This window comes from Pempheris klunzingeri, chromosome 2 (assembly GCF_042242105.1).
Source record: "Pempheris klunzingeri isolate RE-2024b chromosome 2, fPemKlu1.hap1, whole genome shotgun sequence".
In the NCBI taxonomy this organism is placed as follows: Eukaryota; Metazoa; Chordata; class Actinopteri; order Acropomatiformes; family Pempheridae; genus Pempheris; species Pempheris klunzingeri.
The window spans coordinates 27,218,536-27,244,023 of NC_092013.1; the positions used below are offsets into that span (position 1 = coordinate 27,218,536).

Here is a 25,488-nt window from a genome sequence, read left to right on the forward strand (position 1 = left end):
AAAGTGATGTCACTCTGCCATCTTTATCCATTGCTTCTGTTCACCTGGTCAGTTGTACACACAGTACTGAGGATTACAGGTAAGGTGGCTTGAAGCTGTGGGCTCATCTGGCCGACCTCACTGGGCTTTAACGGCTCCTGAACATGCTGATATTTCCATCATCCTGTCCTGTTTTCTTTTTTCCCTCGCACGGGGGTTGGAGGGCATGCTTGACATCTAGCCTGGTGATACAAGCATGCTGGCTGGGATTTGGGGTTGTTATATGAGCGGAATGTTTAGGGTGGGAGCATCAGTAGTGGGACCGTTCACTGGCTGGAGATGACCTCACCTTCAAGGTACAGTAAGAGTGAGAATGATTTCAAGTGGAAATAAGAGAAGGTTATGCCGTTTCCTAACCTGAGGTGGGGCTCCATCCCCACAAGGGGGCACTGTAGTGTCATGAAAGTAACCATGCCAGTGTAATGCCTGAGTGTTGCTACGTTTTGTCTGTTACTGCTTTGAGGAATACACACAACTTTGTCTCTCAAAACCACATTGTTCACAAAAAAGAAAAAAATGCATCATTGTGTTCTGTTATTTAAAACTGTCTACAATGTGTAAAAAGTTAAACCAGATACTATCTAATCAAACAATGAAGTAAATGAAGTAAAAAGAGTAAGAGCCTGAAAAGGAAGTTAATGCCAGCTGTCAGTACCTGAAAGTTTCCCTTATTGACTCCCTTATTCATCATTACTGATTCAGTTATTCATTATTGACACATTTTGGTGCTGAAAAGTACAGGGATCTGATACTCAGCTGTGGCACACAACTGCTGCCACAACTGCTCTGACATTTCTAGTTAGCTGTCTAAGATGCAAAAATGAGTAACAGGCGGTAAGAAGGACTGTCATTGCATTTTCTACTGTAAGGACAGACACTGGATGAAATAATGTAACTCTACATAAACTGTGTGTGTGAAAGAGGTGTCTGTGAATATATTACACAAGGTAGAGAAGAGTAGAAGAAACTTTAGCTTAACACCAGCGAGGAAGGATACTTTAAGTAGCCCTCCAGAAATGTAGTATTGCACATCTATAAGTTGGGCAACTTGTGAGGGACGCATTAAAAGAAAAGGATGGTGAAATTGGAAGCAGCAGAGGAAGGCTTTTAGTTCCTAGTATGTGTAGCTTCATATTTCTTTGATCCATCCCAGATGATATCATCATCACAGATGTCTGTGAGAATGCCCTGAGGGCCTGGTCAGGAGTTATTCACTCAGACATTACAAAGTCGAGTCAGTTTTCTGTTGCTCCTCCATAGAGAAGGCTGAGTAGTACTCCCCACAATGAGCAAGCCAGTAATGTTGCAGTATTAGCCTTTGTCCTCTTGGTGGCAGTGGCATGTAAGTCTGCAGGACAATGATGAAGCATGTGTGGATTCCGTCAGAGATGAAGTGGGAAACATTCAAATGAACATCGTGATCGTTTATTGACTCATGATGACTTAGTGAGATGTGTCATCACCGCTCGTGGGGAACTTCTCGTGTTTCAGCTCAGGGCTTCATTGACTTTCTCCTCAGTGTGTCAGTGTGTGTCTACCTGTTTGATGTTCCTGCTACCTTGTCTTTAACCCTTTGCTCTCTTCCACCTCCTCCTTTGTAGTCGAGCTTACCGACGCCTCTGTGGCTTCAGCTTTCACTCCTACTCCTCCTCCTCTTGCTCCTCTTCCTCCTACTACCATCGCTCCTACAACCATTAGTGCTACAACTTCTACTACTCCTACAACTACAACTACCACTACTACTACTACTACTACTACTACTACTCCTTCTACTACTACCACCACCACTACAACTGAGGCGACCACTACCATCAGCACCAAGCATACTGATCCGAACGTGTTGGGTACATGCTGTTGTCCCATTGTGGTTTTTATTGTCTTTCTAGTTTTTTTAATTGACCATGAATGGCACTTCATGGATTAAAAGACAATTGAACTCTCCCACCTGACGAAACAGGAAACAACATTAGGGCTGCATTCCAATAAGCTGTGCTGTACCCGCGATACAAAAAGTGGGGAATTACTGCAGAATATTGGCATGCAGCCAGAAACTATCCTCCTGGTCAGGAAGTGAGAATCCAAACTCTTTTTTCTTTCTTTTTTTCAAATGGATGTTGATAATTGTAAAGTTCTTGGGAAGAGTACCCTTAAACACATAAGAGTGATGAGGGTTGCCTATTTCAATGCATAAGGATTGTGATAATGGCAGAGTTCATCATTTTTTAGGTTCAATTAGAAATTGAGAGTCCACTCTAAATCAGAAGTAAGCATTCCAAATGAGTGTTTCATGAATTGGAAAATCCTCTGGAATTTTCATGTGGAGGAATTTTCTTTCCATGAACATATGACATTTACATCTGGTTTTGAGTAGATCACGATCTGGATCGATCCTGATCAAAATGACCATTCTTAGTGGCTAAGACTCCCTTGGTGGTAGCACCATGCATAGGTCTAAATGGAGCCCTGTGTGTGGTTGTTGTAACTGTGCCCTCTCTGCCCCTTGCCCCTGACCTTTAACCCTCTACCCCTGACCCCCCCTTTTGTGTAGTGGCCCCTGGGCGGGAGATCTGGAATCTGACGGTGGAGCCTAACAGTAACTACGCTAACGTCAGCTGGAGACACAACTTCCCGGCCGGCAGCAGCGAGTTTGTGCTAGAGTTCACACTGGACAGTAAGAAACCAGACCAAGCCCAGCCTGAGCTATCAGAATCTAAAGCTAGATCTGAAATGGATTATTAGAAAGTAAAAAAGAAATCACAGTGGTAATGTATTAATGGCATTACATGATGATACTAAATATCAAATATCATCAAAGAGTAGGAGCAGACAGAGGGTGTTATTTCAGAGATTAGACAAAGCAGACGCTTCAAAATAGATCTAAAATCAACTTATCAAATGATTGGGACGTTATATAAGAATCCAGTTGACTCCACAATTTTGGCTTGACCATCTCTCATTTCAAAGCTGCATTATCAGTATCTTTTATATGAACAATGGGCCAAATGACTATGTATAATGTAGTTTTTTGGTTGTAAAAATGACTCCAGAGAGTAATCACTAAACTCTGGAGTTTCCAACAGCCATTTTTCAACTTACTGTTTTTGTATTCAGACCCTCAGATTTACAGTTTGGCTCAGTCTTACAGCTTGATCAGTGCTGTTTTATGCTCGCCATGTCAACTTTACAAGGCAACAAATTTGCCAGACGTGCGTAACTTTTAGCATGTTGTGGAGTTTTTGCCCCCCCCACACATGCTTGATCATCTTTATTTACAGAAATCTCCATCAGAGATAAAATGTCCTTTTCCCCATACTATGAGAACTACAGAGTGGTTCAGTGGCCAGATCATTAAATCACTGCCTTTTTCATAGAGACTTCAGTAACACCTCAGTGGTATTTTCTGATGTGTCCTTGTCTCAGTGATTCCCAAAACAGCGTTCATGAAGAGCTCTAGCAACCATTTGCATTTTGACAAGCAAGTATTTAAAAAAAAGGAATCGGATGTTTGAACGAAACGAAAGGAAACATTAGGACAAGAGTGAAAAAATCTCTTTGGTGTTAAGTTTTTAAATTAAATCTAAAAATATGCATTTCCCACCAGAGATAACCTTCAATTCCAGCATCAGCCGCTCCTCCGTTGGCCTGTTTTTTATTTATCTTTTTTTATTCAAAGATGTGATATTTGCCCCCAATGGCTGATGGGTCATTTTAAACTTTGTTACAAAAGCAGAAGGTACAACAGTCTGTGTCTGTCTTTTGCTCTTGCACTCTTCTATCTCTTTTTGGTGTTTATATGTTGGAAATGTTGATCATCATCATGTCGCTACTAACTTGTTGTGCAGTGCACCATCACAATGTTTCTTTTGCACCACGCTACCTGGCTTTGAATGGCTCTGTGACCGGCACTGTGAATCGACTATCTGGCTTGGTTTCTCTGAATTGCTGTTTGAATGTGTCAATTCTTTGGCTATCCATGCTTCCATGATCTCTTGCTTTTGCTTTTGATTGGGTGTTAAGCACTATTGAATCCTGCATTTGTTAAACACATCATCCCTCCTATTCTGGAATCCTGGAGCTGGTTTAGATTGTATAATGTGGCATTTCTAGGCTCTCTGTAATTGTTCTCTATCAATGCAACAGTCTGGGATCTTTGATCATGGACGGAAAGAAGGGAGGATGTATTTTTCATGTACTTGGGCAGTGGCTTTAATTCTTAATGATGTCTGAATGTGAACAGAAAGAGAAAGGGAGAGAGGGAGGGAGGAGAGGGGGATGATGAGACTGATCTAATGGTCTCCACCCCTCCCACCCATCCCCTGTTCTCCAAGGTCAAATCTGAAAGCTTTGACTCTAAGAAAGAGTGGCAGGGAGCCCTTGACACTCCCCAACCTCCCATCATCATCCCTTCATCCTCCCCCTGTCTTCCTGACTGTGACTCAGGAGTCTCTGCATGTCTGTCAGAGGAGCGTTTAGGTGATTGGTGGCATAAGAGAAGAAAACTAGAAGATAAATGGACATGCTTTGTGTGATTTGACAAAAGTGCTATAATTTGTACATGTACTGTGTACTCAGCTATTATGCACAGATTTACATTCCAACTTGTTCTCACAAAATGCTTGTGAAAAGAGTTGTTGTCTTCAAATAACTTGCATCATGTAGTAAAAGTGAGAGGATAAACTGCTCAAATTTAATCTTAAGTGACTGTAAGAGTAAGAGTAACTATTAGAGTACAGGTAAATCCATCCCTTCTCATTGTTTTTAGCCTGCCTTTAGCTGAGACTGTCATTATTTGTATACTTGTTATTTCAGAATTGCTGCTCTTCTTGTACATTTAACAATTCAGCAATGCAGTGGAACATAAGCACACGGACTGTCAAGTTATTAAGCTCCCACCTTAAATCTTTTGTTGTGCCATCACCAAAGCCAGCAGTAACCATGGTCAGGTTATTTTACACAAAATCACAAATACAAAGTCTTTTAAAATGGAATTTGAAATTTGTCAGAGAAGGATACAAATACAGAGGAATGAGTCCACATTAATAATCTCCAATAATCACATTTCTTCTCTTTGTTGTGAAAATGTGTAGAAATGGTTAGGTGTAGTCACTTGTGTTGATCCCTGAAGCTACAGCAAATACTGCAGATTGTAAGTCACTGCAAAGACGAGTGCTGTATACTTGATCAACAGAAACATTATAACAACATATGGGACTGATGGCGTGATGGTATGTGGTCTAAAGATGCAGAATTTTGTCTTAGTAAGGTACTTAAATGACATTTACTGTTGTACTTATAATGCTATATGTAAAATAGACTGGCATGTCTTCTCTTCTGTCTGCATTAGGCATTTTGTTTGGCTGGTTTAAGGAATGAGCTCTGCTGGATGAGATCAACGTGTTGAAATGGTTGATAGCATGGTGCATGATGTCACCACCTCATGCTGCCCTTTCCTCTCACTGCAATCTCAGAGCCATGCTTATAGTCATGCTCGGCCGTGTCACGACTGACGTATCTTTCCCCTGGAAAGACACAGGTTGTTGTCGCTGTTTTTTGTTTTGACCTCATGGAGATAAGTGTGGGAGTGTGAATAATTGAGACAAACAATGCTCTGCCACCTTAGACCCTGATGTTACTCAAGACCAAAGAAAGTTCTGTCAATTTCTGGTCAATTTAAATTCAACCTGATCGAAACATGGTGCACAGCAGCGAATTCATGGGGCAGTTTAGTTATGTGAGATGTATATTTTATAGTAGTTTAGCATCAAGGAATACCTGCCCCTTGTTATATTCCCTTGAGAGAAAATGTAGTCTTGGAGCCATGAAATAGGAAAACTGAAGCAGAATACATCAGCTGACCTGAGCTTCAAAGTGTTTCACCTCATACATTACGTATAATGGTTCTAAAGTGCATCATGTGTATGCTTCTATACTGTAAAGAGGTTAATGAATCGATGGGGATTGGCACTGCATTGTTATCCGTTTCAATTCACTTCAGTAACCCTGCTATCACTTAGAGGAAACAGTCTCCCTGCAAAGCATTGTGATGCCGTGACCTTTGCTAGTAAGCACAGCATTTTCTGTGGAACAAAGGCCACACCCCCTGGAGTGTGATTGGCCCCTTTCTTGTTTCTCCAAGGCGACGAGACGATGAAAGTTGTACCAGTGAAACAACAGCCCCCCATTACAGTGGCGGATCTGATCGCAGGCGCCAAGTACCATCTGAGGGTTTACTCCCATGAGCTCAACAGCATCAGCAGCAAATCTATCACCTTTAAGACCAAAGCAGGTGAGACCCCACCTGGCCAGGTGGAACCCCGTTTCCAGCCAGGTGGGCTACTCTGGGTGCAAGTCTGTCAGTAATAGTATCTACGGTAACTCAGTCAAAGCAGGGTGAGTTTTTATGGTTTGTTTTTTGTTACCATGTATGTTCTTCCAAAGGAAAACTCAGTGGGGAAAAGGCATCACCCCTCTGTGTTATCAAACTCAAACTTGGCTGTCTTGTGCAAGTGAAAGTTACATTTTGATGAGATGGAACTTTGTGAATATTCAGACTCCTTGTGACTGTCTACACAACTCAAATGTCCTCGTCACATGTTCTGACAAGTAAATGCCCACAGATTGTTCACAGGATGAGAAAAAAAGTCAAGGTTCTTCTTTGATCTTCTTTTGTTAGTTTGCATGGACATGATAAGTATCATAATGAGTGTAAGTTATATATATTGTTGTGCAGCTTAAGATGGTAATTATGATGGACAGTTGCTCTGCATTTGTTTTATACAAATATATTTAGATGATTGTGATGAACTAGATCTGCACAGAATGCACATAAAATACATTCCCTGTCATTGCACCCATCTTGGCCCTGTTCAGCGGGAAGTATAAAGCTAACTTGGCCTGCTGAACTCAATTTAATAGAAGCTGTTTGCTTATGTACTTCATGTAGAGGCATCAGTGTTAAGTAAGGCTGTTTCATAACCATTTAAAAGCTTCCTTGTAGCTGCTTTACGATCTGACAAAAATTTGGAGATTAACTGATTCAGCGCTTGTTATGCACATCCAACATTTTGCACTCTGAATGCTTAATAGTTTATCCTTATGTTTAACCCTAACTACTTAAACATAAAATCAATCAGATGTATCAGTAACTGAACAATTTGCCTTTAACAGTGATAGTTCCACACATGTAGGATGATTGTTATACTGTAGGTGTTGTCCATCAGCTATGGCCACAGCTACATGAGCTAAAACCCTATTTTAGCTAGCTGGCTATTGGGACCATTTCCTGTCTAATTCCTAGCAAACAGAAATAACACTTTGCTGCTATCACAAGATTCACTTTCTTTGTCTGTTCTGGCACGTGAGACCTCCTATAATTGGACATCAATCATTGGAGTTTTGATTTGAATCTGCACATTTGTAATTGAACATTAAAAGTGTTGCCGTCCTCATTTGTTCAAATCCAGTGCTAATATCTATAAACTATCAGAGTGACAATTTCTGGCAGCTGTCAAAACATGTGTGTTCTCTCAGGTTGTGCTGAAATCTGTCTGAGTGTATTGGAATTAACCGCCCACGCTATTCTGATTAAAATTCACACACTGTGTAATGGAAAAGAAGACAAACACCTTATTGTTATGGATGGTATTTATTTGAACAACATCTCCCTGGATATGAGTCTGAGAGCAAATACTGAGATGTTGGTTCTGAGTTGTTGACTTCTGCTGAGCGCTCTGAGATGAAAGCAGATTGTATGATGTGCTGGCTGTGACTCACTGTGTTACCACTCTTCTCTCTCTTCTCCTGTCCCACCCTGTGTTTGTGTGTTGTGATTATGTCTCCAGCTTACATAGACCAGGTGGATATAGCCACTCAAGGCTGGTTCATTGGCTTGATGTGTGCCATCGCCCTCATCATTCTGATCCTCCTCATCGTCTGCTTCATTAAGAGGAGTCGTGGGGGCAAATATCCAGGTAAGACCTGACATGGCTTTGATACCCATTAGACGACCAATGTTAGCCCTACAGAGCCATCTGTTGGACAGGAACAACATCAATGGAGTAGAAAGTTGAGCCACTGAAATATTTTTCCCACTGTAAAGTTCTATTTAAAAGTTTTATTTCAGTAGTGAACTTGATGTTTTTAACACAGAAACTTGCATCTTGTGGATTGTTTAACAATGTGAATGCTATGTCATGACCACCACAAAACGGATGCTCTCCTCACTTTTGCTGTGCCTTGAGATCCTGTCCTTGAATTTCACAAACAGAATTGGTGGCAAGGGACAGTCTTGGCAGAGAACATGCTTGAGTTTGTGCCCGGAATACAGACACAGCTCTCACTTTTGTTAACTGGACCTGGTACCGGTCTGCTGCTCAAGGAGACCCCTGGGCCAACCCCTCCTCCTTCAGCCTGACAGCCTTCTTCACCGCTGGTGTCCACCAGCAGCCCAACTAAATCTAGCTCGTACTGCTCGTACTGCTTGCAGCACCTCTGGCTCCTTCCCCACCAGATAGTGGACATTGCATGTCCTTAGAGCCAGTCTGTGAAGCCTTGGGTCTGCACGCCCAGGAACCCGCCTTAGCATGTGGTGCAGCTGCTCCACATTGCTACTTCTTGTTGAGCTCAGATACCAGATGCTCACCATATAGTTCCACTCCCATGCCTGGCTCCAGGAGAGGTCCCTGGTTTCCCTGACCTGGGATAGGGAACACAGTTCTTCTGGGTCTGCTTCATACAGGGTTTTTTGAATCTCTCTCTCAGTCTCGTCCCTCCTCTAGAACCACTTTTCCTTGGAGACCCTACACTCGGCTATGCCCCTGACAACAGCTCAGAGGGTTACAGGGGCACGCAAACTCCCTCACCACGATAAGGTGGTGAATCTTTGGCAGAGTCAATTTTAGCAGTTTGCACTTTAATCAGGAGCAAAATTGAGCGAGTGAATTGATTCAGTTTACTGAATTGATCCAAAAACTCAAAATCATAATATGTTATAATATTTAGTGTGATATTTAGGCTTTAGTCATTAATTTTGAAGATATATGTTTCATACTTTAGTCCGTTACTAGCCACTGTGCTAAACAGCTGTTAATAGTGTAACGTTTGGTTAGTAATAGAAGTTGTTAAAATGTATAGAAATGTTCTTCTAACTGTGGAAGTGCAGAAACCTGTGTGGCTGCTTAAATGGAAAACAGCAGATTATTCTAAATGTCAGTGTCTGTTTTTAATGAGCTGGAAAATAAAAACTGCAGGTCATCACAGTGCCAAAGAAAAATAGCAATTGTCTGCTATTTACCAGGTTAAGATGCACTTACATGTCAAATAGGATGTCTGACAGAACAGAATATAAGTTTGTGTGTTTATGGATTTTGTTGAATATTTTGTCTAACACACAGTCACAGTCAATCTATTTAGTAATCCCCAACAATTATTGATATGCAAAAATTACTACTTGTCCTTGTTCAGATGATAATTATACAATCTTTATGCAACAGTGATGCTCAGTTTCTGTATTTGATAATTCATTGGTTTGTAAAAAAACAGAAATTAGAGTCATGTTAATGTTTTGCAGTTTCTATAATGTCTAGGTGGTGGTTGCGTGACCGGTTTTGCAAAGTATCTAGGTGGGTGCCTAATTGTAATGATGTTAAAGTTAAGAACTAACAACCAGCGATGAACTAAGTCAAATAAGGATTATACCAGACTGAAGTACTGACCGAAGCACTGACACAGTTGACACAGCCCAACCCAATGTTATACAACTGCTACTAAAACAGGCTTGTGACTCTCTTAAAAAGAGTGCTGTGTTCCAAGTTTCATTTCACTTCTGTTAGTGCACAGTGATACGTACATACACACACTCACACACACACACACACACACACACACACACATATATATATATATATTCATACACACATTTGTATATATATATATATATGGAATTGTGGAACTGGGACACAGCATTAGCTGTTGGTTAACACTTTAATGAATGAAGTCTATATACAAATCTACAGTATATTATACGAATATATCTAATGGAATAACCAGATGAGGACTAACAGACGTACTTGAGGAAACTAACTCCAGGAACCCCTTAACCTGTGGATGGTTTTGGTTATAAAATCTAACCATGACGTGTCAGTGGAGATCTCGGTGAAGTGCTGAAAATATTTCTTTTGTTCTTGTCTCCTCAGTCCGTGACAAAAAAGATCTCCCCTTGGACCCAGTAGATCAGAAAGATCAGGATGGATCATTTGATTACCAGTAAGTATAATCAGACAGACTCCCCTCAGCCTGCGTTACAGCTGTACCACCTTACATCAGTGGCTAGCTTTGTGTGAATGCTGGCCTTGGAAATGAAACGTCTTTAGTGGTCTGTGGAATATGTGCTAAATGGATTAGGTTGTATAATTGCTCATTAGTATTGCCATGTCTCATCTGTATGTTTTATGAAACCTACGTAGCAGAGACCATAAAATTCAGCTGCAGTACAGAACATGTTGAACATTATATCCTTTAAACAACTAAATCCCAACAACCTGCTATTTCTTGACACAGCAGGGAAGCTTCAAGCTCTTTTTGACAAATAAAAACTCATTTAGAATTGTCTAATTGGGATGGTGTCCATTTCCAGCTAACTTTAGATATTGTAGCGGATATGAGATCTCTTGAGGAGAGTCTTTACTCAAAGACTTTGTCTGTTAAGAAAGTCCTCCATTATTGTTGCGAGATGCAGCATTGTTACCGGCAAGTCATGCGAAGGGTTTTCATCTCAGAAATGCAAATCAGATGAGACAACGGTTCGATTATGAAGGAGTTTTTGAGCACAGAGATGCCAGCCGTGATCGATTAGTCCCACAGGTGTGATTATAATTGGTAATGAATGTTGGTGAAAAGGGCTCTTTCCAACACTAATGTGGAAACATTTAGAAAACACATCTTTTCGTCTTCAGCACTTCTATTTTCTACCACAGAATGAAGCTTTTCAAAAAGGCACTAAATTTGACTATTTACTATTTTATATTACTATTTATACCAGTGGAGGCAACAGGAAAGAGTTAGAATCTGTTAAGACCAGATGTATCTGTCAAAATAGTCTATCTATCCTTTGTTGTCCCAACATCTTAGCAACCATTCAAATGCAATTTTTTTGTAGAATCCTTTTCCTATTCGACTGACACTTTCGTGGACCCATTTGAAAATGTGGCTGTGGACAGAGCTGCATAGATTAAAGCTTTCCAGCTCAAGCAACTGGGACACGATGCCACCCCGCTGTCCAATGATCAAATTGCCACTCAAACACCATCTTTGTAAATTTGGACACCAGCTCTTAAACCTTGCCACGTGTGAAGTAGTTGTGTTGTGCAGTGGACTTTTAGAAGAATAATTGGACGTATAGAGTAGGCCATAATTCTGCCATGTACATTATCTACTGTGGAAAGTGTCTGTACAGATTTTTTGGTAAGTGATATGTCTTTTGCTCCCTCCAGGTCCCACTGATCTCTGTGGCTTCATTCTTCTTTGTGAAGAATGACTCTTTTTCTGTCTTTTTCTGTCCACTTTGACTAAAAACATGTTGAATTTAACCTGCTTTTTAAATCTAAGATGTATATGCTCTAACTCAGCTGTGTGCGAGTGGCACTGAAATGTTATCTTTAATTGTAAACACTACAATGAGAAAAAGCTCTAAATTGGACCTTTTTGATGAAAAGACTATATGACTCCAGGAAGAGCCATATATCTATTTCTCTCTCTATATACACACACATATCCACATAGCTATCTTCTATAGTATCCAGACTATGACTATCTATGTTATACACATCCAAAGCACTAGAGAATGTACTCACAGGCTGTATCTTATCACTATGTAGCTCTGCTTTGATGCAAAATGCCTTTTCTAAAAGTGTGAAATGACTGTCTTTGATTGACACAGCAGTGCATCTCATAACATTCAAATTCAAAAGTTGGCTCTATATCAGTGTCCAGTTTTTAAAACAGGTGTGATCAGCATTTATTATCACCCGAGTTGTCCTGTGCCGTTGTGCTTAATTCTGAGTGATTAATCCATCTCCAGTATGTGAGATCTTTGTGTTTTTGAATCAGTAATGAGTCTAACATTAACACCCAGCCCCTTTCTTACAGTCAAGGTCATTGCTTTACTTTGATTCTGACCCAGTCTCCATCCCCAGTGCTAATCCCTCAAGTCCACTCAGCTCTATATGTGTATCTGCGTTTGTGTGCATGCAAGGATTTACATGCATGTGTCATGTGGAGCTTGTCCTCCCTCCTTCCTCTTTCTTTCTCTACACTTCCTGTCTTGCTATCTCCCCTGTGTCCTTACGTCTCGTCCCTCTCTTTCCCCCACGCTGAAATGGGTCATCTGTCCCTGACAGGAACGAAAACGAGAACAGGTACTTTGGTTTCGGCACGGCATCTCTCTTGGCCTGTGCATGTTGGGGGGAGCAGATGTTTCCCCTGAGCTGGGGAGGATGGGGGGTGGATAAGGTGTAGCTTATTTGGAGAGATCAAGCAGGACAATCTGCTTAAATGACGCATTGCTGGCTCTTTGGTCAGTCTACAAAGAGTGCATAGTTTTCATTCATGATGTCAGCAATATCAGTCCAACTGGCCTGCTTTAGTTTTAAAGCACCATTTGAACAATGTGATAGAATTTTTATAGAAAGTATCTGACATCATAGTGATTAAATATGTTTAGCAGAGAGATGGACAGGATCCAGATAAGTGCCAGGCTCCTTTATGGGTGTCAAACTGTCAATCCAATAATCAACCAAACTCCATCTCCATTTCAACCTAACCTTCAGACTTGTTCATTTGAAAACAAGGCCAGCGCTCTCTGGCTCCGGAGCGTTCTGGTTCCATCACTTGAATGAGTGTGTCACATTCAAGTGACACACACAGAGTTACAGTAAATGATAGAGCCATGCATCAGTCACTGTGTATGTTTATTGCAACGCTTCATAGACATGAACACCTGGACACCTTGACTTAGAAAATAATAAACCATTGAACACTTAAACAGAATGAATACGATAAACTTACAAGAGAGCATTAAACATTTTAAGACGCACAATAAATGCAGCTATAGTGTCGGTCAGTTAGCACAACTTGTGAAATTGTCCCTTTAGTGTTTCTGTTTACTTATATACATATGCACAGATACAATGGGTTAATCAGTCAGCTATATTTATTTTTCTTTTCTTTTTTTATGAGATGGCCTGGCTGGATCACTGCTAGAGACCCTCAGTTGTTCGAATAGAGCACTATTTTTTTTTTTTTTGTAATGGAGCTGTGTGTAACTTTTAACATTTTACACTATGGTGACATACTCTATAATAGAATAAAATATCTACCATCACCCAGCTGATAAATGTTGTTTTTTAAAAATTCCATACTTGCTACTTGATAGAAAATAACATTATTACACAGTAATTCACGGTAGGCCAAGGTGAAGGGAAATTATATCCTAGGCAAGATGCATTATCTGCCAGAACATAGTATTGCAGCTTCTGAGGCTCTGTGGGGCTGTGCAAAGGTTCAGGACTAAATATAAACCTGCCTCTGGTTAATCACAGCCTTGGGCCAGCCTCATGGAGTCACATGGAAAGAGCACATTAGGAGGCAAACCTCAATTAAAACGCACTGAGCATTTCATTTATTGTTTTATTTTGTGGCTTGAAGCTGCTCTTTATTGAGCTCAACATCGGAGCAACATTAACATAACATCAACTGGTAATGTAATATTATGCAGTGTTGCCTGTGCCTCGCGTATTGACTTCTTAGAAGACCTCGTCTCGAACCTTATCCTGTAAATAAACGAGCAGAGAAGCAGTCGTCCCCATAACCACATCAGGCTCTTAACGGATCAGCTGCTCCAACAGTAAGAGGAGGCGTAGTGATCCCAGAAAGCAGCCTGAGTGAACAGTATGTCAGGTCTTGCACCTTTTTTGTTCCAGCTAAAGCACTAACATGTTTTTCACCCTTCTAGAGGTTAATTGCATTGTTTTTCCTCCACTGGCTGACATTTAAAAAGCATCCGCCACCAGGTGCATGGGCAGAGAGATGGCAAGGGAAATCAATTTGGGTTGTACTGAGTGCAGGGGGCAGGATCTATGTCTGGCACAATTTGACACCCCTAAGGAACTGATTTAGGCAACAACTGGAGAAGATTTGGAGGACAAAAGACTAAAAAACACTTCAAAGATCCAATCAGAAATAACTATGACCATGGATCCATGAATCTTGAAAGTAGAAAATACTTAATATCTCTTCTGTGCATAGCGTCTCCTGTTTTCTCCATCTTGTTTTGCATTCTGTCTACTTTCAGTAGCTCTTTAGTGGTTACTGTGTAAGAAGTAAACATCATTAACTATAATACCAATAGTTAACTTCTAAGATTGATAATTGTTTCACTTGTCAGCCTGCATAAAAAACACATGGTATGTTATAGTTTAGTGTATTGTACGATTTATTACACCTTTATTTTCGTAGTTAGCCATCAGCACTGTAATTAATTAAGCTAATTGCTTAAAAGCAGATGAGGCAGGAAATACAAGCACTTCGAATGTCATACAGGTTGTAAACAAACCTTCAGGTTAACCAAATTTATTTGGAAGAGAAAACAAAGGTGAGCAGTAAAATTATGACCCGATCTGTCGACACAGCTTGAAGACTTACTTTGTGCTTCAACTTGGACCTGTGCAGACACAGATTTCCTGTGTAATGAAGGATTATAAATCCAGTTTAACCTCCACCTAAAGTGATATAATATAATCTGGATAAATTGTTGGCTTGCTCACAATCCAGACAAGAAAGTGGTATTTTATCACATAAATCATGATGTTTGTAGTAATTAGAATTCTGCTCTGCTACAATCTGTCTGATTGTCTGACTGCTTGTGTTCCTGCCCTGTCAATCTCTTGCTATAGTGAAGTCGCAGGTTTCAATATAGCAGGAATTAGTGATTTTAGAGTGATTATAACTAATAGAAATGATGGCCCTTGGATTTCTTTTATATCATTAGAATTATAATGACTTGCCTCCAGCCTTAGCAAAGATAAATGCTAATGTTGATCCTCATCTCCCTACACTGAAAATGTTAGACATCCTTTTTCAGTATCTGTTTATTTAGCATGTCTGGTTATCCATCTGTCTGATGACTGTCTTTCTGTTCTACTCACCCCATTCTATGTCTGTGTTTTTTTGTCTCTTATTTTCCTCATTCGTCCAAAGGTCTCTTGAAAGGTATGAAAGGAACAGTGTCCCTGTATCACCACCTTAGTCCTCTTAATCCTGCTCTAGAAAATTTCATCTGCTGTTACTCATTTGCGGTGCATTTGAATTGATAAACGTCTGTACATTACATCCTAATACATTTGATCCATCAAATTAAACTATATCGAAGCTTGGTTAATCCGATGTTGGATATAAACAAAGTCACACAAAGTTGCCAGTACAAATCTGTCAAGTTAAGCTGAAGCAAAAAAACAGAAAACACAGAGAGGTGACTTCTTGACTCTATAGTCATACTAATCTGTGTCATTTTCATGAGATTTTGTGAATGCTGCAGATGGGCGGGTTTACGTTTTGCTATGCAAGGAAGGTTATCAGAAACTCACTTCCATTTTCTAAGTTACTTCCCCCACCTTTGCTCTTCTACTCAAAAAAAAATCACCTAATCAGATAATTGAATCATTCCCGTCTCTGCCCTCTTTCATTCTGAAGACATTTTGAAGTCACTGAAATAAAAGGCTCCCCCCAGCTCACTGAAGTTGCTGGTGCAGTATGGTCAACAAATGAAAGCAAGCTTGGCAAATGCGACTGGGGCAAACAGTTTGAAAAAGACTCTGCCTCTTGGCCACATTCCTTTAATTAGCTGTTAAAGATGTAATCTTGAAACGTTTCAGTGGCACTGGAGCATTAAGAGATGTCCTTCTGATTTACTCCTGGCACACTCAAAGGACATCGATCCATAGAGCCACTTCCTATCTGCCAGCGGCTGTGCTGCTCACCTTACTGCTCACTGCATCTGTTGTATTGATGAGTCATGAGGGCATCCGCACCTCAATCGACAACTTACTGGCCCTCTGGCCGCTTTTAAGAGCAACACTTTTCTTTCTTTACAAATACATTTACGCTGTAGTCTGTAAATATGATGATACGCAGTGACACAGTTTAGCTGTGTTGGCTCTGAAAACCAGCACACTGGATGTGAAAAGGAAACAATGAGTATGAGGTACTGACTTTAAACTTGAATTTCAAGGTATTTCATAATCCAATGATCTATATAAACCTTGTACAACAATTTTTTTCCCCACAAAAGTCGCTGTTGATTTTTCTCTCAGTTCTCCATTGATTTGAGGTTGAGGCAATAATCTCAAAGATGAATATCTGAAAACTACTGCAAATTAACTGAACCAAGTGGAAATGCAGCATGCTTTTGCTTTTGTCTGACTCTTAAGCATTGAGCTGAAGCAGCGAAGCAAGACAGCGAAGACACTGTTGACTAGCCAAGTGAGTCACAAGACCTGAGTTAAACTGTTCATGTTTTTCCATCAAAGACTTTCACATCCAGCATGCTGGAGCCAACCCAGCAAAAACGGTGTCACAGTCCTCACACTTACAGACTGCACTGTGTAGTGTTAAATGTCTTTCACCAATGATTCTCCCTCTCATGTGGCATTGTAATTGATAAAAAGATGACACCCTTCCCCTCACGTCTATCCACCACTCCCATATCCTCAACTCCCTCTCTTTTTATCTTATGTGTAACATCTTTTCATCACTTCACCATATTACACGTCAGCCCGTTATGACAGTGTCCTTTGTTTCACTCTATCTGCTTCTCTCACTGTCTCTTGCTCTCTGAATGATTTCTTTGTGGACTGAAAAAATAAATACAGGATTTTAGGTTCAATTAGAGTTGAATTTACTGGATTTGAATTGTGTCAGGTTTTGTTTGTGCTGTGTCTGCTGCGGTCCATTTGTACTTAAGTTAAAATGTAGATTCTGTCCTCTCCAAGGGAATGTGAATACGGAATGCTTGGTAACCATGAAAGGCAATGCACTGACATGATCAGAGAAGAGAAGCTCCAAAGAAAAATATCTCAATTTTGCATTTTTCACATGCATTTCTTGCTCTTGTGCTACTGGCTTGATCTGAGAAACAAAGCTAATGCTAGTCTGTAGCTCTTTCTCCTTGTGCATGAAGTTCTCTTCCCCTTAAAATCAGAGTTGTAGCCATGCTCTGAACTGAGATCAAGCACAGCTCCACAAACGAGGCGCAGTGGAGTTTTCATGCTTAGGTCTCATGTCAAAATATGGCCACCATTTAGCATGTGATGGCAAATGTCTTATTTGAATTTTTGAGGACAGTATTTATCTCTTTTTATCACCCCTGTTTCTTGCAAAATATTGTGTACTTGTTCGCTTCGCCTGATACGTTTTGGAGGAAATGTAATTACTGCCTGGAATATTTTCACCAGTATAAGTATAATTTCCAGTTCAGGAAGTGTGATGGTCTTACAACGTACAGTCATAAGGGCAAGGTTGTCAGGGAAAATTCAAGCACCGACAGGCTGGAGTTCTTGTCCTGTGTCCATGTTGTTAGGATTAGGGTTTGGCTAAGACTAGGGAGAGGCTAAAACAAATGAAATACATTGACAGTGACCTTAGTGAATATAGATTGTATTTGCAGGGAACAGTTTGCAAATACATTCAATGTTATGCTGAAAGAGCTTACTCAAGGCAGAACTACATTTCCTATAAAACATGTCAGTGCAAAGCAGTTTCATATGAACATAATTTTCGGGAAACAGGGTTGCTTTTAAAAGTGTAGAGGCAAATACTGCATAGTGTTCTGCAAAATCAACTTTTACCCATAAATCAACAAGTGTCTTTGGCATAAAAGGCAAATGCAGCTATGTTATTAAAGGATAGGTCTGGATTTTGTGATGTCTGTCTTGTTACAATACTCACATGCCACATGTACATTGAAAGAAATGTAATCATTTCTTCTGTCCACGCTGGTCATGATTGAAGCTTGACTTTATTATGAGGGACGAGGGACAAAATCTCTCCCTCGTCTAAAAAGGCCACCTGAAGTTCAGCTGAAGTTAATGTGAGGATTCAGCAGTCTCGTGTCTGAGGGTCTGACTAATTCCACCTGGTGTCAGTGTCAGTGTTGCCAGATTAGACTGACAAAAAATAACCCAATGCGAGCAAGTTTGTTGCTTTCCTAAATTTCCCTTAAATTTAGGACTGCAAGAAAACACCTGCAACCCACCACACAACAGAGGACAATATTCATTTGATTTGATGGACCCAATATTAGTCCCATATTAGCTTCAGTGGATCTTAAGATCGTATCTTGTCATAGAACAAAGACTGTGGGTTTTGCCCCCATCACTCACAGTGTATGACTGGGAAGAATAAACACGGAGATCTATATGTGTATCTTCTAAATAAAAAATATCATGTGAGTACTGTATTAATATAGAATTTGCAATATTCGAACCCATGCTTTAAGGAAAATCTGGAAAAGAAATGAATTTCAAAAATAAAAATTCTAGTCTCACAAGGTGACCTGAACATTCAGTCACTTGACCAAGAGTTGTGAACAGAAAAGCTGGAAGTATGGAATTAACATCATTTCTTTACCTGCAATCCCCATAACCTCTTACTTTCCCCTTTTAACCTATGCCAGGATCCCGAACTCCTGCTGACCCTGAGTGACAACATCCTGCTCTCATTTTAACCTTCAATCTCCTCCTCATTTACTTTTGTAGCAGCGACGAGGACAACAAGCCTCTGCAGGGCAGCCAGACGTCGCTGGACGGCAACGTGAAGGAAAGCGACGACAGCCTGGGGGAATACGGTGAGGCCGGTGACGGCCAGTTCAATGAGGACGGCTCTTTCATCGGCCAGTACACGGTGAAGAAGGACAAGGACGAGACGGAGGGCAACGAGAGCTCCGAGGCCACCTCGCCCGTCAATGCCATCTACTCGCTAGCGTAGCACTGTAGCAGCACACGGGGAACTCAGTGGCACCCTCTGATTTGAGGCCGTTACAACCAACCACGACACCATACACCAGACACAAACACAAACACATGAATATATTAATATATGAAACACATTAAACACAGAACAAATGCAGCAGGGCCTGTCTGGAGACTGTGTAGGCTTTCCTCTGCAGATAAAGTAACAGGGGAACATGGGAGTGGAATTAGACCACAAGCCTTTATTTTATGTTTCCAACTCTAAGAAATTGGCCCCTTGGAGGTGACGTTTGGACAAAGTGGACAGTGCTGGTTTTCCTCTGCGTTCTGCCTGCCCTTCACCCACACAGACTTTAAGTGTGCCTTCGGGGCAGCTTTCAGCTCTTGGACACATCAACAAGCGTTCTTTAGAGATTTTACTTTGGTTCGTTTCTGCTCCGAACATTTTCAGTGTCCGTGCTCTCCTTCCCGATACACCCCTCATACCTCGTGTAGCATCCCAGTACAGTACACACAAGAGGTCCCTCACACGAACACTGGCCCCGTCCTGCAACATATCAGCTTCTAACCATCAAACTCAACAGGATGCCGGCAGATATGTTTATCATATTGATATTTACGCAATGAAAGATTTTAGTTTTTCCACAGCTGGTAGACGAGTCATTGAATCTTAATGAGTGCTGTATACAGTCCTGGCACACATTTTAGTGCCCTGCAAAACTATGCACTATCACCTCCTCCATACCATTTTGGGTTTAATCTGGTCAGTAAAAGTACACATTTTGAGTTTCTTTTTTTACCACTTTCAGGCTAAATCACATGCTTTTATTCACTTTGCCTTGTACGATGTGGTAGACATGTCTTTCTTACCTCTAATCCAATGTTGCAGTGCAGATATTCAAAATGGCCGCCACAAGAAGAGCTATTTCTGTCACAAGCAACGAGCTCTACTACAGTATGTTGTTGATGAATCCCGTTTTTTAAAAGATGAAAAAAATTATTTTGGAGCATGGTAGTAGCTTAGCGCAAGAGAAATGGGATGGCAACAGAGAGAAAGTTAGATTTGCTTGAGAAAAACCCCAAACCCAGTGAGTTCCCTTGTTAGCATGCAGGCTAATGCTGCATTCATGTCAAATGGGAACAACGGTCAGTTAACAGTTCAAATGTTGACAGGTGGACTTATTTGGAGCTGTTAAGCTCCAATGGTTCTGTGTTACTTTTGACTTTGGTTTCTTATTTCTTGTGACAAAGGACAAGGAATAAGTGAGCAGAAAATATGTTTATACCAAACCAAACATTGCAACGTCAATCCAACATGATGATCACATAATGAACTGTTATGATGGGAAAGGCTAGTGAGAAAGGCTTGTGACGCCAGGATTCTTGAAGTTTGGGATCCCGACCTAAAAGTTTGCACATAGTTTTTAGCTCCTGTAAGCTGAGATATATAATGTTCTCTTGGACATGAATGCAGCATGAGAGGCTCTTTAAGGTGTGTTCAGACTAAATCTTTGCCTTGTGTTTTGTGCATAAATTTCACCACTGAAATACTTTGCAGTCTGTGTTTATTTGCCTTAAACAGCCAATGCACAGACGTTAGCTAGCTAACACCATACATACCAACATCTAGTTTATTCTGTAGCTTTCCTCCAGGCCTCTCTGCTTTGTCTCCTGTCTCTGTATGTTCATGAATTGGCGTCATAAAGCCTCGGAATAGGCACAAATGTTTTGCTCAAGTTGAAACAGTTTCAACTGAACATTTTCAACTGCAGCTCAATTCATGAGTTTTTGTGGTTGTGTCTTTTTTATGCAACCTGACTAGTCTGAACTCACCTTCACAGAGGGATCTAAACCTTTCCTTCCTTATAGCTTTTATAAACTCCGTCCATTTGCTAATCATGATAAAGAAAAAAACACTGCGTTAAGGCCGCATAGAATACTTGAATTAAATTACAAGATTTACAGCATGAAAATATATACATTCAATTCACAGCCACCTTTAAAATGAAATGTATCAGCTTACCTTTTAGTTTTTGCAGAGAAAGAATGAAAAAAGAAAACAAGTTTTTAGAAGTACATATGTTCAGTATTTCACTTGTCCTACAACCATATTTGTCACACAGTCATTCTGTTAGCAGACTGACGGACTGACGGTCAATGATTATTGGTTTGACCACATTATTTTGGCACTCATGCTGTAGTTACCTGTTACTCAACAGCACTATTAAACCCTAAATCAAATAGATCTTTACTGCAGTTAGTGACTGGAGTTCACATTGTATTTTAAATATTTATTTTATATTTCTATTTATTACATTATGTGGATAGTATTAATATAATAGTCCTTAATTTAATAATTGTTATATACACATTTCTGAGCAACTTATTTTGTTGTTTCACACCAGAATTAGCCAAAATAAAGATGTCTCCAGAATCTGTTATTGCTCATCATGAGAGGCATTAAACACAACAGTATGTTCAAGATATTTTTGTAGCAGATAGCTTTTCTGCTGTAATCAGAATAACAACAAAAAAACCTGTCATCTTACATGAAAAAGCTCATGTTTATCTGTCCATTGTGCTGCTCTTCTCGTACTCATGTTGTATTATTGTTACTCTGTGTTGTTATTCAGATTTATGTAACATAACTTTTCCACCACAGAAATTTAATGTTGTTGCTTATCATTTATTTGACATATATTCTGTACATGTAGGTCCTGAAAAAATCTCTTATCTTTGTAAATATTTAAAAGTCGATTTCCCCAGAAAAATGCTTTATCTGAAAAGGAAACAAAAAGTCACGAATCTGTATCCACCAAGCAAATGCGACAGGTGCATCTTTAGTCTGTCATGCACCTTTGTAATGAAGCTTTGACTAACATTTGCACTCTGAAAAAGTAACAAGAATCATCCTTCACTCTATGTTGCCCTTTTCACTTTGACATTGTGAAACATGGTACTGTAGCAAGTCTATCAGTCACTTGTTTGGTGATGGTTTGGATTCTATATTGTGAAAGAGGAATAGGTTAGATTCTCTATGATGTAAATAAGATGTAAGTGCTCCTGCAATATACTGTTTGTAGCATTGTCACGCACATGCTGCTAGTAGGCCTAAAAACATGCATTTGCTGAAGTATTGGAACAATTTCCCCTCCTTTAAACTGTTATACATTTTGTCATCTCTCTGAGACTGCATTAACTTCTCCTTCCCATAATGCCTTTCACCTAACATGCCTGTTGTGGCATAATAGTTCCATTTCAGGGGTCACCTCAGAGGACTGAAGGTTGAGTGTGCTCGTCTCGCCAAACCTCACACAGACCAGAACTAAAGCTCAAATTATTCTGTCTGTGCATTTTCAGGCTGTGAACAAAAACCCTCTAGGCTTTATATTTGCTTTATCTGATACAATTTCAAGTCAACAAGGATCTCCTAAATGCACAATCAAACATGAGCTTGGCCCACAGTCAACTCACAACATCGCAACTGACCAAATTTGGGCAAAAGATGGCTTGTAATTCTGCACATTTGGAGGAGCCAAACCTTGTGACCTCATGGACATTATTACATTTTTACACTGCAGTCTTCCAAGGAGAAGGCTCCTAAAATGGAACACAGCTTATGTCCTGTTGACAGGCGGCCATTTTGAAAAACAGTTCTGGCCTGGTATTTCTCACCCCTTTCAAAACAAAGTGTCTGATTCTCCAAAAACACAACATCTCTGTCTTATTCCCTCTTTGAGAAACTCATCTTCCCTTATGTCTTTCTGCCAAAACTCAAGGCAATATCCTCTGAGTTTTAATCAGTCGGGTGTTATCTCTGATGCCATTGTTTTACAGTATGCTCCCCCTAACTTTGACCACAGGAGGTTGTTAGTTTGAGCACCGAGCACAGACACCTTGACAAAAACAGGAGACGGGTGCGAAAATAGAAGAAAACAGGAAGAAAAAGCACTGAGAGATCAAACATTTGTTTGGAACTTAGGTCCAAACTTTCTCTCTAGACTTGTGTATTTAAGTGTTTTCTTATAGATTTGTCCTGGAAACCTGCACCCCCCCCTTCCCACATGGCCTTTCTCTTTTCCCCTGAGTGGATCACGATGGGGGAATATTGTAAACTGGCTGTATAACAAAGAAAAGAGAATTATGCATATTTGCTGATACACAGTGCTTTTTTTCTTGTCCTTTTGTTTGTGCACATTGATTTCAGGTGTGCACTGAGCCGAGCGTTTCTTTCTACTGTCTGCATCGCCTCAGCTCACCTTTCCTTGGAAAAAAAGAAAGTGTCAATGTGCAGTTTTACAGCTTTGTGTTTTCTTAATTTCAAAATGCTGCAAAGTCTAGAATTTTACTGGTGCACATACAAAGATTTGCAACTGGATTTTTTTAATGATTGATCACATGCTGTCTGGCTTTTTTTAAGAAATTCTCATGTAAGCATCTTCTTGTTTTTACCATGTGTAACAGAGCAGCTTGTCAAAGTCTTGCTTCAACACGCAAAATAACAGCTTTTGTAAGGTACATACTCAACAGAAAATGGCATAAATATATTCACCATGTATGCGTGTATGATGAGATGTTGCAACTTCTGCTAGCGACGCCTTCTTTATAGTAAAGCTATCTCCTTTTCTCTACCTCCTGATTGCTTGTTTCTCTTTTCATCTCTGAGCTTTAGTCATGCTTTCAAAGCATATTCAACATTTTATTGTAGTTTTAAGGACAGGAAAAGTGTTCTGTCTGACCTTGTGTATAATTGCAGCAGTTACTTTGGATGTCATCAGCTGTTGGTTTTCTCTGAAAGGTTGATTATAATGCTTAATGCGCAGCTTCCATCTCAACAGACATGTTTGTCTGAAGACTGATCATTTGTTCATCATAGATACATCTCACTGTTTAAAATTACTCTTCAGGCATCAGCTTTTGCTAATTCTGCAATCAGCCAACAATCACTATCTCGATGTTACTAACTGATTTGGCGACCACTGCAGCACGGTGTTGTAGATCTCTCCTCCCACCCCAGCCGAAACCAGCCTCTGCCCTCTTGATCAATGAAGACAAAGATGATCAAAACACCCCTTCAGAAAACCTACTGGTGATGTCACAGATGCTGCATCCATATTTATCTGCTGTGCGAGGGTCAACCTCGCTCTCTTCCAGTTACTATACTGTTACATTATACATCATCTGCTCACATCTCCAGTAGAAATCAATGATAATACCTCCATGACCTGCTCTACCAGACGTCCCTGTGCAGTACATCACATTTTGATAATGGCAAGCACTTTTATATGTCTGGTGCCAAGCACATCTACAAATCCAGAAGCTCACTGCTTTAACCCTTGCATGCATGTCTAAAAGCCTGCATTATAAAATTTTGATATCTTGCATAGGTGTTCTGCCTAAAAGCTTTTACACCCCCAGACACCACACTGATCATTTTTACAGCCATTTTTAAGCCCACAAAATAACCAAACCAGAAGTTTATAGTCTATTGATTTATCCCCAGTTCCCTGGAATAAAGTGGATTACACCACTCCCATTAAACTGCCATGAACACTGAACTTGTTTTACACAGACAACATGCACAGAACCAGCTCAAAGATTTAAAAAAATGCACTCCGACAGTAAATCTTGTTGTGGGTATGACAGGGCTGGAGAGAGAGCACGAGGGAGTGGTCGCTTTGGTGGTGACATGTTTTATTGAAGATGGCCCGATCCATTCTGCCTTGACCCCCTCAAGGCTGGTAAATATTAATGTCTCAGCCCTCCGTAGACGACTGCGTTCGCCGTCTCGTACATCAGCGGGTAAAAGCCATTAGCAACCCTATACGTGGACTGGGAGTAAGTAAGCAGCCATGGCCCGGCTATCAGAGGAAGTGTTGGGTAATTATGACATCTCCCCTCACATAAAAGACTCAGGTTTCTGTAGCAACTGTGCCAAAGGTTGAAAAAATAAATTAGGATTGCTGTGTGATCTGAGATGGCAATGGGGAGCACCAATGTCTTCTTCAGGTTTCCCAGTTTAGTAAAAGGATGACATATATTAATTTCTTTAATGAAATTCAGAGTGAATGCCAAAGTTAAATATGAATTTTGTTATCATCTCCTGGATAGCCAGAACACTATTCAGCCTTTGGCTCAGAGTGTATTGAATTTCCATTCTCTGCATCTGGAGCTCTGTGATTTGATAAAGATACTTGGAGCTGTTATTTTCATAACTCACTCAGCTATGGTTATACAAATTAACGTAACTTTACAAATCTGTCCTATTAGAATGTAACTTTTTATACTGATATATTAAGCAAGACGAGTTTATATGAGTGACACCTTTCAAATGCAGAAGCAGTTCGAAGTCATTTACATTAGGTGAAGTAATACAGTAGAACAGCGTTCAGCATCTGCGTTCAGCGTCTGAATAAGTTTTAGAGGTTAA

The 25,488-nt window shown here is 40.2% G+C and overlaps 1 protein-coding gene across 3 annotated transcripts in view; it reads left to right on the forward strand.

The window, feature by feature from the left end:
* nfasca (neurofascin homolog (chicken) a) overlaps positions 1 to 23,689 on the forward strand; it is an 81,510-nt gene extending 57,821 nt beyond the window's left edge. For 2 of the 3 annotated variants that reach the window (XM_070837720.1, XM_070837729.1), the window contains 3 exons: positions 7,881 to 8,009; positions 10,233 to 10,302; positions 18,846 to 23,689. In XM_070837720.1, coding sequence (XP_070693821.1) covers positions 7,881 to 8,009; positions 10,233 to 10,302; positions 18,846 to 19,074 — 428 coding nt within the window. In that variant the 3' untranslated portion in view covers positions 19,075 to 23,689. Of the gene's footprint in view, positions 1 to 2,587; positions 2,711 to 6,175; positions 6,326 to 7,880; positions 8,010 to 10,232; positions 10,303 to 18,845 lie in introns of all 3 variants that reach the window. The other variant, XM_070837712.1, reaches the window with a different exon arrangement.
* The last annotated feature ends 1,799 nt before the right edge of the window (positions 23,690 to 25,488 follow it).